The sequence below is a fragment of the Neopelma chrysocephalum genome, unplaced genomic scaffold, assembly GCF_003984885.1.
Source record: "Neopelma chrysocephalum unplaced genomic scaffold, ASM398488v2 Primary Assembly neopelma1_45, whole genome shotgun sequence".
Classification (NCBI taxonomy): domain Eukaryota; kingdom Metazoa; phylum Chordata; class Aves; order Passeriformes; family Pipridae; genus Neopelma; species Neopelma chrysocephalum.
The window spans coordinates 16,908,853-16,923,561 of NW_020897704.1; the positions used below are offsets into that span (position 1 = coordinate 16,908,853).

General features: G+C 41.7%; 1 protein-coding gene across 1 annotated transcript in view; it reads right to left on the minus strand.

The window, feature by feature from the left end:
* The window catches only part of KIAA1324L (KIAA1324 like), a 102,248-nt gene that overhangs the window by 8,942 nt on the left and 78,597 nt on the right, over positions 1-14,709 (minus strand). Inside the window, exons 9-18 of the mRNA XM_027679490.1 lie at positions 14,020-14,200; positions 13,132-13,260; positions 12,095-12,185; positions 10,410-10,512; positions 9,022-9,159; positions 8,476-8,739; positions 7,406-7,579; positions 5,722-5,911; positions 2,654-2,750; positions 1,324-1,425 (exon numbers count right to left, since the gene is read on the minus strand). Of these exons, the coding sequence (XP_027535291.1) occupies positions 1,324-1,425; positions 2,654-2,750; positions 5,722-5,911; positions 7,406-7,579; positions 8,476-8,739; positions 9,022-9,159; positions 10,410-10,512; positions 12,095-12,185; positions 13,132-13,260; positions 14,020-14,200 (1,469 nt within the window). The remainder of the gene's footprint in view (positions 1-1,323; positions 1,426-2,653; positions 2,751-5,721; positions 5,912-7,405; positions 7,580-8,475; positions 8,740-9,021; positions 9,160-10,409; positions 10,513-12,094; positions 12,186-13,131; positions 13,261-14,019; positions 14,201-14,709) is intronic.

Here is a 14,709-nt window from a genome sequence, read left to right on the forward strand (position 1 = left end):
GCTCTATTATTTGACGTATCAGGTACCTCACTGTGTGAAAACTGCTGTCTGATAGCTGAGCTAATCAAAGGAGGATAGGAAGGGAGAAGTCAACACAAACTGGGATAAGGTAGATATGTCAGCTATGTGTCATTTCTGCCCCTGCTCACACTTTTAAAAGCGAGGTAGGTTGTTCCTCCCTCACTACTGGTGAGTTACCACAGCTCACATTGTGTTTAACCTGTGACATTAGGAGAACAACTGGAGGATTTTCACACGGCAGCTGATGGACAGTGGCTTATTGCCCAGCATAGCTTGTAGTGTGTCAGGTCCCTCAGAAACTGGGGTAAGTATCTCCCAAGGTGTTCAAACATCAATCACTCATCCATCACCTGTGAAGTAGATGCTGCCTTGCCTTCATTCAGCTGAGTATGGTTCATCTGTCCCAAAAGGGACAGGGATCAAAGGATCCCACACTTCTCACACTTGGGAAGAGGACTTAGCTTTTGGGAAGGGGGATGAGTGATAGGGCTATCAGCAGATTTATGGTAATATCCAGACACCCTAAGATGGGCCTTGACAGCCCAAGAGGAAGGTCATCAGAGTTGAGGGGAACTTCTGAAGAATGACAGGGTGTTGTTAAAGAGTAACAGAATTAATTCTTTTACTGTTTTTTTTCTCTGTAACTTTTCAGTTATGCTTTAAGTTATGTTTATGCAGGCATAAACAGGACTTTGGAAGAAAGACGCTTTTTGAAGTCACTTGAATCAGAGAGAAGGGAAAAGGTCAGGCAAATTAAGCACAACTGGTACAAGGGGTTAGGATGCAAACTGGAGTGATGAGACATAAATAAATACATCTCGAACTTTAACTAGACAGAGTTCAGGGCTCAGATAAGCATTGCCATAGCAGATTTCATAGTTCCTAGGACAGGATGCTCTTTTCAAAAGAAATAATTTTGTCCATAGCCACTACTGTAGATCAAGGAAATAAAACCACCTCTCAAACCCCTGACCAAGCAGTTCTAATCAGAAGGCCAAAGATTAAAATAAGGAACTGAAATAAAGGAAAAGTTAAGACAAGAAAACGTCACTAAATTTCCTTTTGCCTTTAAGCTCAGAACAACCTGCCTGAGCTCTAATGTCTCTCATCCCACAGTCTAAACACAAATGAGTTTGTCTGCTGGGAGGTGATGGACACCTAGGAAAAACACGTGAGACCTCCTGCATGGCTGATGAGGGCAACAGCATTCCTCATTGCTGTTAAAATTACGAATGGGTTTTGTAAAGATTACCTGAGTAGCAAAGGCTTTTTGGCACTACTAAGATACAAACACTCAAATACCTGGGCACAGAAAGCTCTCCTTGGCCTGGTTTGTTGGGGTTGCATCTCATTGTCACAACAGTTGCACGGCCATTTTCACAGGAGGTTGTCACTGTTGAAGACCTAATGTCAAACAAGAGGAGAAGAGAAACACATTTCCCCCACAATAAATACATGTTGCTCTTTCATGGGTCTCTGTCCATTCATGCAGCTGCAATACCGACAAAATACCTTTTACCACAGCGCTTTTCACTCTGTCAGCTGAAAAAATAAAGGAGCAACAGAAACAGGGTGGGTTTCACCACTTGGTTTAAATCTCAAAGTGCTCTGAGATGCCACTCAGGGAACTGCTGTGGTTCTCTAGCTAGTTTGAAATCTGCTGAGTCAAGGAATAAACTTTCCCACAAAGCAGAATGGAACAATTGAAAAAGAGAATTGCAGGTGCTGTTGTTGGTGTGTTACTCTGCTGGAGAGCTTATGATGGCTCACTCCTCAGCTGCTAATCTGAGAACCACACTGTCCTGAACTAGCACAAGGAAAAGGGGATTAAAAAAATGGACCTTATTCCAGCATGATAGACATTGTAAGCCAAGTTCATAATATGCTCAAAGTGGGGTCATTGTGTGGAGTTCAGTTTGCAGAATTGGACACGTAACTTCACACATGCATGAACTGCTGATATCTAAAATCCTACAGTTCTGTCATTAAAGCCAGAACAATCCAGAAAGCCAATCAGCAGGACAAATACAGGTAAGTGCCTTAAACTGAATAGCCCCAGGAGCTCCAGAGTCCCAGCTTAGAAAACCAATTGCCGTGAAGACACCAGCATGTAGACATCTGGACCGAGCTGACCTTTGAGCTACTTCTTACCCAAGCTGAGGCTTGGTAAGAAGTACTTCCCTCTTCTCCATTCTTTTTATGGAGAAGAGTGAAGAATAGGAAAAGCATACTAGTAACTGTGCGTGTTCAAACAATTGCTTTTAATCTTGATTAGTTAGTTTTTGTAGCATCAAAGTAAATGCAAATGAAAGTGAAAGAAGATATGCAAAGGGAAGTGGACATATCAAAGTGATATATGAGAAAATATGGAAAGAAACAGGACACTGGAAGTGGCATCTGGATGAATCAAAGCTCTGGTATCACTTCCTACAGATCAAGCATAATTCAGATTTGAGTAAACAGTGTTTGCTGACTTTATAAGATGTTCTTCAACATGCCAATCAATATCAGCCAGATACTGATTCAAGTGGTAAGGATTAAAGCTGAATTACAGATCCCCCCCTTACAGTTTTAGTTTCCTTTAAACAAATGAAGAAATTTGACATAGCAATAAACAGTATTTTTTACCTACTTGTAAAAGAAATGCACATCCGGTATTTTGCTTGCAGAGGGAGGAAACATATCTGCCTTTATGCTGATATTTTCCAGCATTGTTTCAACCGTAGCTCCTAAAATTTGAGAAGGAAAAAAGAAAGGAGCAAACTAAGAATGGGTCTTTGAGTAGTTAACATGTAATATTTTCTCAGTCTGAAAGGTATATATCTCACTTAATAACAATTAATGGCATTACTATATATTACACACTTTCTTTTATTCTAGCTAAACCTTGCAGATTTATATGTTCCTCATACAGTCTAATTTTCTCACATAGACATAGCAAAACAAAAAAATTAATAAAACACCAGTGTAATAATTTTTACTTTTTTATATTAATTTAAAGCAATCAATATTAAAGAATCATAAAATAATTTAGACTGGCAAAGGACTGCTGAAGATTCTGATCCAGCCATGCAGAGCATATGCCTTGAACTTATAACCCTCACACATCATAACCATGTAATGACCTGAGCAATCTGCAGTATTGTGAGAGATCCTGCAATGTTTCAGAAGAGGAAGCTGTACAAATGGGAACGCATCCTTCTAGGGAGGTGAAAAATTGCTACAACAACAAAAGAAAGCAGTAGAAGTCAGAAATTGGTGGAAAGATGGGAAAGATTGAAGAAGTTTTCTGCTTGTTCTTGAAACAGTTCATAGAATCACAGACTCATGGAATGGTTTTGGGTTGGAAGGGAATTTAAAGATCATCTTGTTCCAACTCCCCTGCCAAGGGCAGGGACACCTTCCACTAGACCACGTTGCTCAAAGCTGCATCCAACCTGGCCTTGAACACTTCCAGGGATGAGGCATTCACAGCTTCTCTGGGAAACCTGTGACACTGCCTCACCATCCTCACAGTAAAGGATTTCTTCCAAATATCCAATCTAAAACTACCCTCTTTCAGTTTAACCCATTACTCCTTGTCCTACCACTCCATGCCCTTGTAAAAAGTCCCTCTCCAACTCTCTTGTAACCCCTTTAGGTACTGAAAGGCACCCTAAGGTGTCCCTGGAGCCTTCTTTTCTTCAGGATTAACAACTTCAGCTCTCTCAGCCTATCTCCACAGGAGGGGTGATACAGCCCTCTGATTATCTTTGTGGTCTCCTCTGGACTCACTTCAGCAAGTCCACATCCTTCTCATGTTAGGAAAGACAATCTTCAACCATTCAAAAATATAGCAATTGATATAAAGAAAGGGCAGCAGAAGAGCTTGATGTCTTTTCTCTGTACTAGGAAAAAAATCAGGAGTATCTCCTTGCTTTCCAAGACAATGACTCAAACACCTGATTCCTGCAGTGGCAGGAGAGGATATTGACATCTGCCTGGCATGCCTAATTATGAACTAGCAAACCCATACCTAAAAGTCACCTTTAATAGAGCTTTTAATTACAGTGAATTGCCAAAAGACTCGTGGAGAGGAAATATGGTGACCCAAATTACAATGTGGCTACCATGATGAGGCAAAATAATGGTAAGTGAAAATGGGTTTCAGTCCATGGACAGATACACAATGAGTGGAAGTCAACAAGAATTTATGGAGAACAGCTCTGGTTGAACAAATCTGATCTCATCCCTTGAGTGTTGATGAATTTCGTTGCTAAAGAAAATTATGTAAATTTATCAAGTATTTCACTAATTACCACATGAGATTCTAATTAAAAAGTTAGCAGTCTAATAACAATTGAGTGCACACTCTGAATTAAAAACTATTTAGCTAAGTAATTAAAAAATTATCTGGCCATGGAAAACTCTCATGAAATGTGGTATGTCTCCAGGCTTCTCTAGGCATCGATATTAGAGTGCCAAAATGCAAGATTATTGGCAGGCATCTGCAAGTAACTACATAATCACTGTTGATAAAGTGTGTAGATGAGACAAAGATTAAGAGGAACAGGAATAAAACACAGAGCATTTGGTTCATTTGGTAAGATGGTCCCAAACAAACTAAATATATTTTAGTGAAGACAAGTGGAGCAAGGCAGGCAGGCCAGTCTTAAACTGTAACTGAAAAAAAATCCAGAGTGGACATCAGAAACAAGAAGGTGTCATGAAATCCCTTGAGTCTGGAGAAAGAAGGACTCAGGAATTCCAAAGATGGAAGAGATTTTTATTGCCATTATAGTGAATTAAATACTGGAATAGTGTTCCATTCTATGCTTTAAGAAAATATTAAAGGTTACAGAGCTGTAGAAAGAGCCTCAAAATTATTCAGATGCTAAAGATAAATAGATGATAGCAAGAGACTTAGAAGAACTTGATCTACTTAGTTTATCAGAAAAGCAGGCTGGGGAAGGTGTGATGATTCCAGTACACAAAATATTTCTTCAAAAAAGAAAATGTGAGTGTGAAATGGAGAAAGAATAACAAGAAGCAAGAGCTAAAAAGTGAAGCCAGGGAAATTAAAATAGGAAACAAGTCTGCTTTAAAATCACACACAGAGACAGTCTTTGACTAGTGGAAAAAAAATACCAGTGACCGTGGCAAAGCTTTTATTTCTGGCAGTCTTAAAAGTCCAGGTTGAATGCTCTTCCAAAGATGTGCTTTTGTCAAACGTGAGTTTCTGGGCTCAGTGCCAGGGAGAAAGTACAAGCACTCAGTGCCTGTAATGGATAGGTGAGCAGACTAAATGACTTCATTGTCTAATCTGGCCTCAGACTCCGGGAACTTGTGAGCCAGACCAGTGTAAGCCTTAATGATGTGTGCAGCCCCATGCTGCCCTAAACCTCTTCCTTTCTTGACTAATTATGTCCCAACACCAGTTTCTTCCTCTGAAATTACCCAAGTGGGGTCTTGGCATGGGCAGAAACACTTAGACTAATGTGACTACCACAGTCATTGGTCTTGCCCTGAGCAAGGCAGGCAGGAAACACAAAAGCAAACCCACGCTTTGTAATTACATTATCCATTATACTGAATCTTGGGCTGCCCCTTCACTCTTCTCCCAAGGTAATGCAGCTGCTGAGCCCAGAAGGATTTACTCTGCAGCCCTAAATACATAAGAGAACATTCATGATAATAATAAGCAGAAGACAAACCATATACCTAAGAACCTGTCAGCAAGGCTGTTAGACTGCAGAGCCAGGGCTGTTCGGAAACCTTTGCTGTCTGACGGGATGATGGTGGACTGGCAGACAAAAGCTCCCACAAAATTGGAAAAATCTTCTGATTCTGCAACCATGTCCTTCAGAGTAACGTCTGTAATGTTGTCAGTGCAAATTGCCATCTTCTTCCCCTGTGGACAATCAGGAAAAAAAGGGGGAAGCTGTTGATTGTTGATAAGATGTGAAAAAGTTTAAGAAAGGAAAGATTGCAAACTTTCTGATTGCAAACTGGGTGAGATTCATTACTTTACCTTATAACAACTTGATGTCTCTATGTGTCTGTCATAAGAGGGACAAATTGCAGCAATAAACTGTGCCATTGTGAAAGTTCCAATTGAAGCCTTGTACAGACTCAGAAACACAATGTCACCTCTGGCATGTGTCTTATCAGAACTCTGTGCTGTGGAGCACTCCTCTTAGTTTATCTTGACAGCACAGTGTTTACTTGCAGAGCATAATAAAATGCCTTGCAAAGAAAAACCCTATTTCCTTCCCTTCAAATAATATAATGTAGAATACCTCTTTATTTGGGATTTAATCCAGACAAAATATTTTCAAAGCACAAATACATGAAATCCCTAAACAGATATACAGCCTTCAAGGCTGCCTTAATGTCACATGTCAAGACCAGTGCTAGAATCAGAGCAACAGCAATGAAAGACAAATCACTAGACTCAGTTTTCCTGACAAAATGTCAAGCACTCGCCACCTAATCATGGTTGGTAGCACTGTAGTACCATCATAGTAATTTGGGAAAATTAAGACCAGATCCACAGAGGAGTCAGCATATCTGCACTTTTGTCAATCTAGTTGTCAGCAGCTCTAATCCAGGCGGTAGTTAAACACACATTTAAGCCTAAAAGTATGCAAAATGATGTAAAGAAATGTGACTATTCATCTGTCTCAACTCATATAAATCCTTTGGTACATGGCCAAAAGACTTCAGAACTTTACAGGGTTGAACGTTAATGTAAACTACGCGTTGGCTTTCGTGGGACAATGTGCAACACTAGTACTGCTCTGAAAGGTCAATTTATGTATGTGACAACAAGCTCTGGTACAGTCCAAGCCCCAGAGAAAGGTCTCTTGACTCTGGGGCAGAGACTGTTTGACTCATCAACTAAACACATTTTTCCACCACTTTCAAAGGCTGCAGTCAAAGTCAGCACTGGGCACCTTGGTCACTGGCAGACAGCAGGGTAACCAGGGGCTCTGCTGACAACAACATCTCCAGTCAAGTCATGAGGGAAACATACGGAGAGAAGTTGCCAGGTGATAGACTCAGACTCTTCACTTGAGCTCCTTGGTGGCAGCACACAAAGGTGAGGGTTGTGACTCAAGTGACTTGAAGGCACAAGAACTAAGAAAAGGCAGGGATGTGACAGGGGTTTTCTTTTGAGCATTGTTTATGACCTAAAACTTTGTCATCTCTGCTCTGGAAAATCATTTGACTGCTCAAAAATCCTCTTGCACTGCTAAGCACGATCCAAAGGGAAATGTTTGCGCAGTGTTGGTGACAATTCAGATGAAGGGGAGTCCTTGTCCTGCCTCAGTGTGACCTCAGATCATCAACACAGGCAACAAATTGGTTCCTCCTCCCAACCCTCAACACCAGCTGAGCTCACCTCATTCCCACACAGGCTGATATTAAAGAAGTGGAAGAACTTGGTCCCTCGGGAAGTGAAGCTGGGTCCGCTCATCAACGAGCCCACCTGGCTGAGGTTGCTAAAATTGTAATTCAGGCTCTGGTTATCCTTGACGTAGGACACCAGGCAGTCACTGAAGCAGGCAGAGTGGTCCTGTAAGGAAGGAGAGGCATCCATTAAAGAGCAGTTATGGAACAGCAGCAAACCATTCCTCTGGGATTTAAAGCAAGCAGGTGCAGACAAGACTCCTTTCCTTGTTAAGGATGAAGGGCAACTCTGTCCTATTCATCTAATTCATCTTTCCCTTGGGAGAATTCCCATTCCTGTTTCAGTCCCTTGCAATCACATATCAGGACTATAATGTTCCCCAAGCCTGGTTTTTCTGCTGTTCGCTGCATTAGCCAAGAAAATGTAGTTTCTTTCTTTGTTTTGTTCTGTGTGCTTTTAGGATCCCAATGTTCCAGCTTAAAGCCTTGTAAACAGAGCAGAACATGGCCTTGGTTACATTTGTATCTTGCAAAGAAAACACAACAAACAGCCCAAGACACAAGGACTGTATATGAACCCAGCCGAGTCAGGCAGAATACGAACAAATATAAGCAGTTTTTCTAGTACCTGTGCAGCTCCTTGCATGTAATAAATGCTTACCAAGGCTTAAGGGCAATTTCATGTGAGAGGAACTTGTTACAGGTTTTTAAAGGCACAGACACATCATCCAGCAGAGAAAGTCCCTGAGTTTAAAACAGCAGGTGTCTGGGACAGCTTTAGGTGGAAGCAACATGTATGCTTGCCCTCTTCGTACACTGTCCACAGCTTCTTGAAACAAATCTTTTTTTGAGCTGATGTTGTCAATTTTATCTTATTACTGCATATTTACAAACAGAAATTAGGCTAGTGACATCTCTGAAAGAGTGGGCTCACTGGTTATATCTAGACTCCACTGCTCACAAGGCACATACCTGTAGGAAAGAGCTAAAACTGGCCCTTTGAGAGCTTATAGCCCAAAAACCCCTGTCTGCCCATCGCTCAGAAACGCTCAGTTTCTGTACCTTGGTGCTCCTGCTGCCAGGCCCACAGGGGATGCAGGCCTCCCTGCCATAGACCTGGTGGATGGACAGGAAGGTGTTGGCGGGACACTCCTTGCACTGGCTGGTCTCCTTCTCGATGTAGTGTCCTGGCGGGCAGGGCACGCAGGATGAGCCGGACTGCTCGGAGCCCAGCGCACAGGCCCGGCAGGAAGAGGCCACTCCGTCCACTGCGTTGGTCACGGTGATGGAGTAGATCTTGGCCATGTCATTGATGAACTGTCTGCTCTGGAACGAGAGCCAAGGAAACCACCCTGGTGTCGTCGCACCATTGCGTTTGGACACAGATGGACAGACGTCTCTATGCATCAGTTCGGGGATCAGCTTATTCATGGCTCTGTCCCTCCTCATGGATCTTTTATCCGCAGCTGCCTCCTGAGGGCTACTTTATGGTGAGAGCCACTCACCCCTTACAGGAAGCCTGTCAGCTTCAACAGAGGGTGAGAGCTCTAGGGATGAGTGTCCAAGGAAAGCTGTGTTCTAAAGACCCGTATGTAAAGAAGTACTTACATCTTGGCCCTCGTTTATTCTCTGAAAGGCCCAGGTGAATGTGAAGGAAGCATTTTTGGAGATGATGTGAGTGTAGGACTGTTTTTCTTTACTTCTTTCCCATGACTCCACCACATTGGTATTTTTTCGATTAACATCCTAAAAAATGGATATATTTAAAAAAAACAAGCAAAACAAACAAACAAAAAACCCACACACACACACTCAAAAAGTGTGGTCATACTACACTAAACACCAGCATTTTATGATATAGAGATTAATATATAAAAAGGACTTTACAACCACATTTAACAATTAATAAAGGAGAGCAAACATACTTATTCTGTTTCCCATAACTGGCAAATTTTTAATTGAGAATGGGTGGCTGTTCCAAAAGATGTTCTAGTTCATATAAGAGCTAAGTTCAAAGTCCTGTAGTAGTTTATAACCATTATGAGGACGGATTCAGCACAGTGGTTCTTTCAGATTTGAAATTTTGTTTGTATGTAAAACTTGTGGGTACCAGAGCACAGAAAGGGGAAGGCAAAAATTCAAAGGTAAATTGTAGTTTCTGACATCTTCAGATACCCACTTTGATGGTGTCTCTTGTGAAACAGAACTGAGGCCAATAATGCAGCACCAAGATTTACATAACAAAATTCTGCTCAATCTATGTTTCTTATTCTCAATCAGCTGTAAATGTTCCAGTGAAAGATGCTTTTCCTTTAAAACAGATTCCTTTAAATTGCCACTAAAGACAGACTCAAATTACCACCTAATTTCCACTCAATTCTCTTTAAATTAAGAGCAGATTCCTCTAAAGAGCCACTAAACACAAAAAAGGACCAGCTTCCCCTTACACTGGAAGGGGCAAGGTAGCTTTCACAGACCCAGTTACTTTCCTCAGCTGATGGACTTGCAATAAGCAGACCATGAAAGTAAGTAAAATGGTACTTTGCTTTCACGAACAAACATCTGTGTTCTGCCCTACTGATCCCCCAGGTCATTGACAGAATCAAGTCTAAACTTCCAAATTGTCCACTTCCCATCCCTCTATCCCACATCTTGACTTGTGGCTTTGTTACTAGAGGCCAACTCAACTGCACGAGAGACACTGATAATTTCATCAGTCAGTTTAACAGGGGAAAATTTGGCTCTTTAGTGTCCAACAATTTCTTTTAGAATAAACAGATAACCAGGAATGGTTCACAACTCATAGGGTGGAGGAATTTCTCTAGGTTATTCATTAAATCCTTCCTGCAAGGGCACTGCAGATACTAAACTAATGTCGTACTTAATCTTAATCATAATAAACCAAGTGCAACTAATCACACCTATGTAGAGGTATTAGAGTGACATGTGGAATATCAGGCTCAGTCCTCAGTCATGGAGAAAGAGGTCTCACTTACTACCATAAAGTACAGCACACAATCTGCTGAACAGATGGTCTCAAAAATAAAAGTAATCCGTCCTAGTTCTGCCCCAGTTGCTCCTGTCACTGATGTCGGAGGCCTGTTAAAGAGAGAAGGGACAAAACATTTACACGGTGCTCTCCAGACAAGCAGCAGTCAATCCTTCAAATTCCTTTTGGTATGTTGAAAGCATCAAAGTCCTGTCACAGAAAACCTGCCCTTGCAGAACAGCAGAGACCAGGTTTCACAGTGGCTCTGCACTGGGTGTCAGGTGCAGCAGGGTCATTTTTTGAGTGTTTGAATTCTTTATTGTACAGTTCACTCCTTCTAATGAACACTCAAATTTGACCATATTTGTAGGGAATTTCATTATTAAAATGCATTAAATGTTTCAAGCAATTTACACCATTTTAGTTGCATCTACCCTCCGCTAATGGGGGATGTTTTTCAGGAGTTTCACACAAACCAGAAGTATTCAGGGTGCTCCCCCTGTGAGGCCACACGTCGAATCCTGTGTTGTTTTTGGTCCCTCAGTACAAGAAGGACATTGAGTTGCTGGAGCATGTCCAGAGAAGGGCAATGAAGCTGGTGAAGGGTATGGAGCACAAGACTTATGAGGGGTGACTGAGGGAGCTGGGGTTGTTCAGCCTGGAGAAGAGGAGGTTCAGAGGTGACCCTATCACTCTCTACAGCTGCCTGAAAGGAGGTTGTAGCCAGGTGGGGGTCGGTTTCCTCTCTCAGAACCAGAGGAAATGTCCCCAAGTTGTGCCAGGGGAGGTTTAGACTAGATCTAAGGGAAAATTTCTTCACTGCAGGGGTGGCCAGGCATTTGAATAGGCTGCCCTGTGGTGGAATCACCATTCCTGGAAGTGTTCAAGAGGCGTGTGGATGTGGCACTTGGGGACTTGGTGTAGTGCTGGGTTAACAGTTGGACTCAATGATCTTGGAGGTCTTTTCCAACCCTTATTATTCACCTTTAATTTAATTGCTGCCCACACTGTAAATTAAAAATCAGGGTTTGCTCAGTGAATGCAAGAAGTCAGCAACTCCCTCAGCTGAAATACAGCAAAGGAAGGCTGATGTTCCTCTTGCCATACCTTACCTGTCTCGTTATTTTGCACCCGGTCTGAGCTAGAAGTCTAATCTCACTCTTTTGACAGAGAGGCACAACCACCTCAAGCAGATATTTCACTCTGTCCAAGGGTTCAGGAGAGGTGGGATATCCCATTCTCCTGCAGTGCCTGCATCTCTCCACTGGCTCCAGGGGAAGTACAGACTGTGCAGGCTGCCTGGAGCCACAGGGCAAAGTAACTTAGATTTCACTAAAATACTGAAAGGGCAGGCTCCAATATCCACCCCACGGCAGGTTTAGCTGGTTGCTTTGGAACAATTTAAAACCAGAGGGATAGGAGTATCTCTTCTCAGTTTCCAGACAGCCAAACGTCTGGTATCTTGGAATGAAACAAACACTGCTAAAAACTAAGGTCTTATGCACTTGTCTGCCTCAATGGACTGACTGGGGACTGCTTGGAATAAAATCCAGGTTTCCTCTTGTCTCTCATTCATTATATTATTACATTTCAGAAAGGACAACCCAGATTATTCAAGGAGTAGTGTGAAATAGGTGTAAGAGACAGAGATATACAAGAAATACGTGGGGGAAAAAAAATCCAGTTCCTTACTTAAATCCCGGGATGTGCAGGTTCAAGATAAGATAGTCATTGTCAGAGCCTCCTGCCCCACTCTGGATGTGATCACCAGCAACCTCCCAACCTTCATAGGACAGAAAAAGAACAAAATTTCAATAAATAGATGGCAAAAAAAACTATGTTACCATAATTTTTTAAGCAAATCAGTACTTTAGTGTATTTTAAAGATACCTGGTATAAACTGTAGAGCAATTTTTCAATGAAAAATTTTAGCAATTGCATGAACTGCTGATTTTACAGGCAATTGTCACCTTTGGAATCAGCAAAGCAATTGAAATTCCCTGACCTGTGCTGTGCAGCTCAGGGGGGATGATCCATCTGATATCTTCCAGCCTTAAAACAGATGAATCAATGAATCCGTGTGTTAAATGTTAAGCATATACTTCAGTTCCCTTCTGCTCAACACACATAATTCAAAGCTTGAGTTACATCAGTCTGACAGGGTGGGTCAGACGGAGGAAAATCTGTCAGAGAAGGCTGGAGGTGGGAAAAGTCCCAAATGGGATCATTTTCACCGGTGAGCTGTGACTGCTCTCTGCTGCAATTTTAGCACATGTGCAGAGAGAAAGCTCTGAGTGCTAAATGAACAAAATCACAGACTTTAGTTAAGTTTTCCAAAAGAATTGTGTATAACCTTGATGGGATAGTTATAACAAAATACAAAATGAGATAAGCAAGAGAGAAGTCAAATAGTGCTTTTTTTCAGTGGGGATATGAATGCATCTGAAGATGCATTAAAATCTGTGTGGGATAGGTCCTTGGCTGAGGGGACTTCGCACAGGCTGCAACTCCTGCCCTCTTCTGGTGTACGAGAGATTTTTCATTTCTTCTTTGTGATACGGTGACAGTGCTTCCTACAGGAAATTTCAAGCCTGGTGCCATTAAAGAGAAGCGGGAAAACTGTGTTGTGAGTCATGCAGCAAAGAACACACTCATTTTGATGGGTGCTCCACTACAGCAGTGATCCATGCAGGAGAAAGGCACACAGCAACACAGGAAGTCGGGCTCACCGTTCATCCCATCGCATTTCGAGTTGCCAACATTAAAGCAAGATGTCTTCATGTTGCCTGGCAGGATGTTCCACCACTTGTACTCAAACCCAAGGGCTGGTTCAGTCCCAGCAGGGCAGGCTTTGCACTCTGCAGGCCAAAAGGGCAGGAAAAGGATATCACATGGCCAAAGCGCATCTCAAACAGGGTTTTAAAGAACATAGGTACTACTTTTTTACTCTCTGGTGCAAGTAATAAGCAAAGAAAATAATTTATTTTTTTGTAATTAAACAGTCAAAGACTTATCAGGACCCGAAGAGTGGAAATGAGACCAACATTTTATAAATTGTAGATAATAATTTCATTGTAAGTAATCTGCAGCTGGTCCCCGAAGCTACATTTCCTTTTTAATGGATTCAGCTGAAGGTTTGATCAGGCTGGTAAACAAGAATTCTCACAAAATGCTGTAAGGGACAACTGAGATAATACATTTCAGAATCAACAAGCCAGAATTAAGACTAGACAATATTGGCAGGGTACAGATATGACAGTGCTTAAAATGAGGTTTTCACAGAAAATAACTTGGCTTGAGCAGAAGAATGGGTAAAAAGGAATTACTAACTCTAAAAATTCTGATTCCCCTCTCAGAATCCCTTAAAATAACTCTCAGGATGTTTATATCAGCCAAGAAATGCATACAGAACATAGCAGGTCAACTTAGAGCAGCAATCCCTGATAAGAAAGGACTTATGATAGAAAACAGATATCCAACTCCCTCTCTCCAATGTTATTTAACAAGTATTTTATGCAAAATGAACTCTGGCTTCTGATGATGTGTCATTTAACTAAGTCACATGCAATCAGACAACTGCTTTTGGGGACACACACAATTTTTTTGCAGACTCCTACCCTGTGTCCCATCCGAAAATGTGCCTGGTGGGCAGGGAGTACAAGAAGATGAGGCGTTGTTGTAGAAGCCAGGATTGCAGGGTGGACAATCCTGCCTCTCTCCAGAAGGAGGTAGGGTCAATGCATCAGGGAGATCCTCTCTGCAGATCTTGGGTTCAATCCATTTGTACATGATCTGAGTCTGGAATGAGAAGACACTGAGCTCACACGGTGTGTTATGAAGCTTTAGGACTAGATGCTCCAATTAAGGTCCCCCTTGTAAATTAAATCAGGGTATTCCCAATGACTGAGGCCAAAACAAGACATTGTACATCCAGGACAATAAAGGGATGGTTGGATAAAGTAAACAGAAGTAACTGGGTTCACAGGAGATTCCAGATATCAGACCTTAAGAACAAAACAAAAATGTGAAGCTTAAAATAATTACTACTGTTCATTCCTATTTAATTAGTAAATATCCCCATGGAGACATTTCTGAGGAAAGTCAGATAAATAATTCTAACAACTGCATAAGCAATCTCTGCATTTTTATCGCAATAACACAAAATATACCTTCTGCATTATAAATTGGGAAGGCATCTGTTAGAGAACACCACAAGTTCTGCATTTTTTTCTCCATACTGGCCTGTTCTTTGAAAAGTCCTCAACTTCTCTCCAGCCATTTTTCACCTATTGAGCAAATGTCAAAAC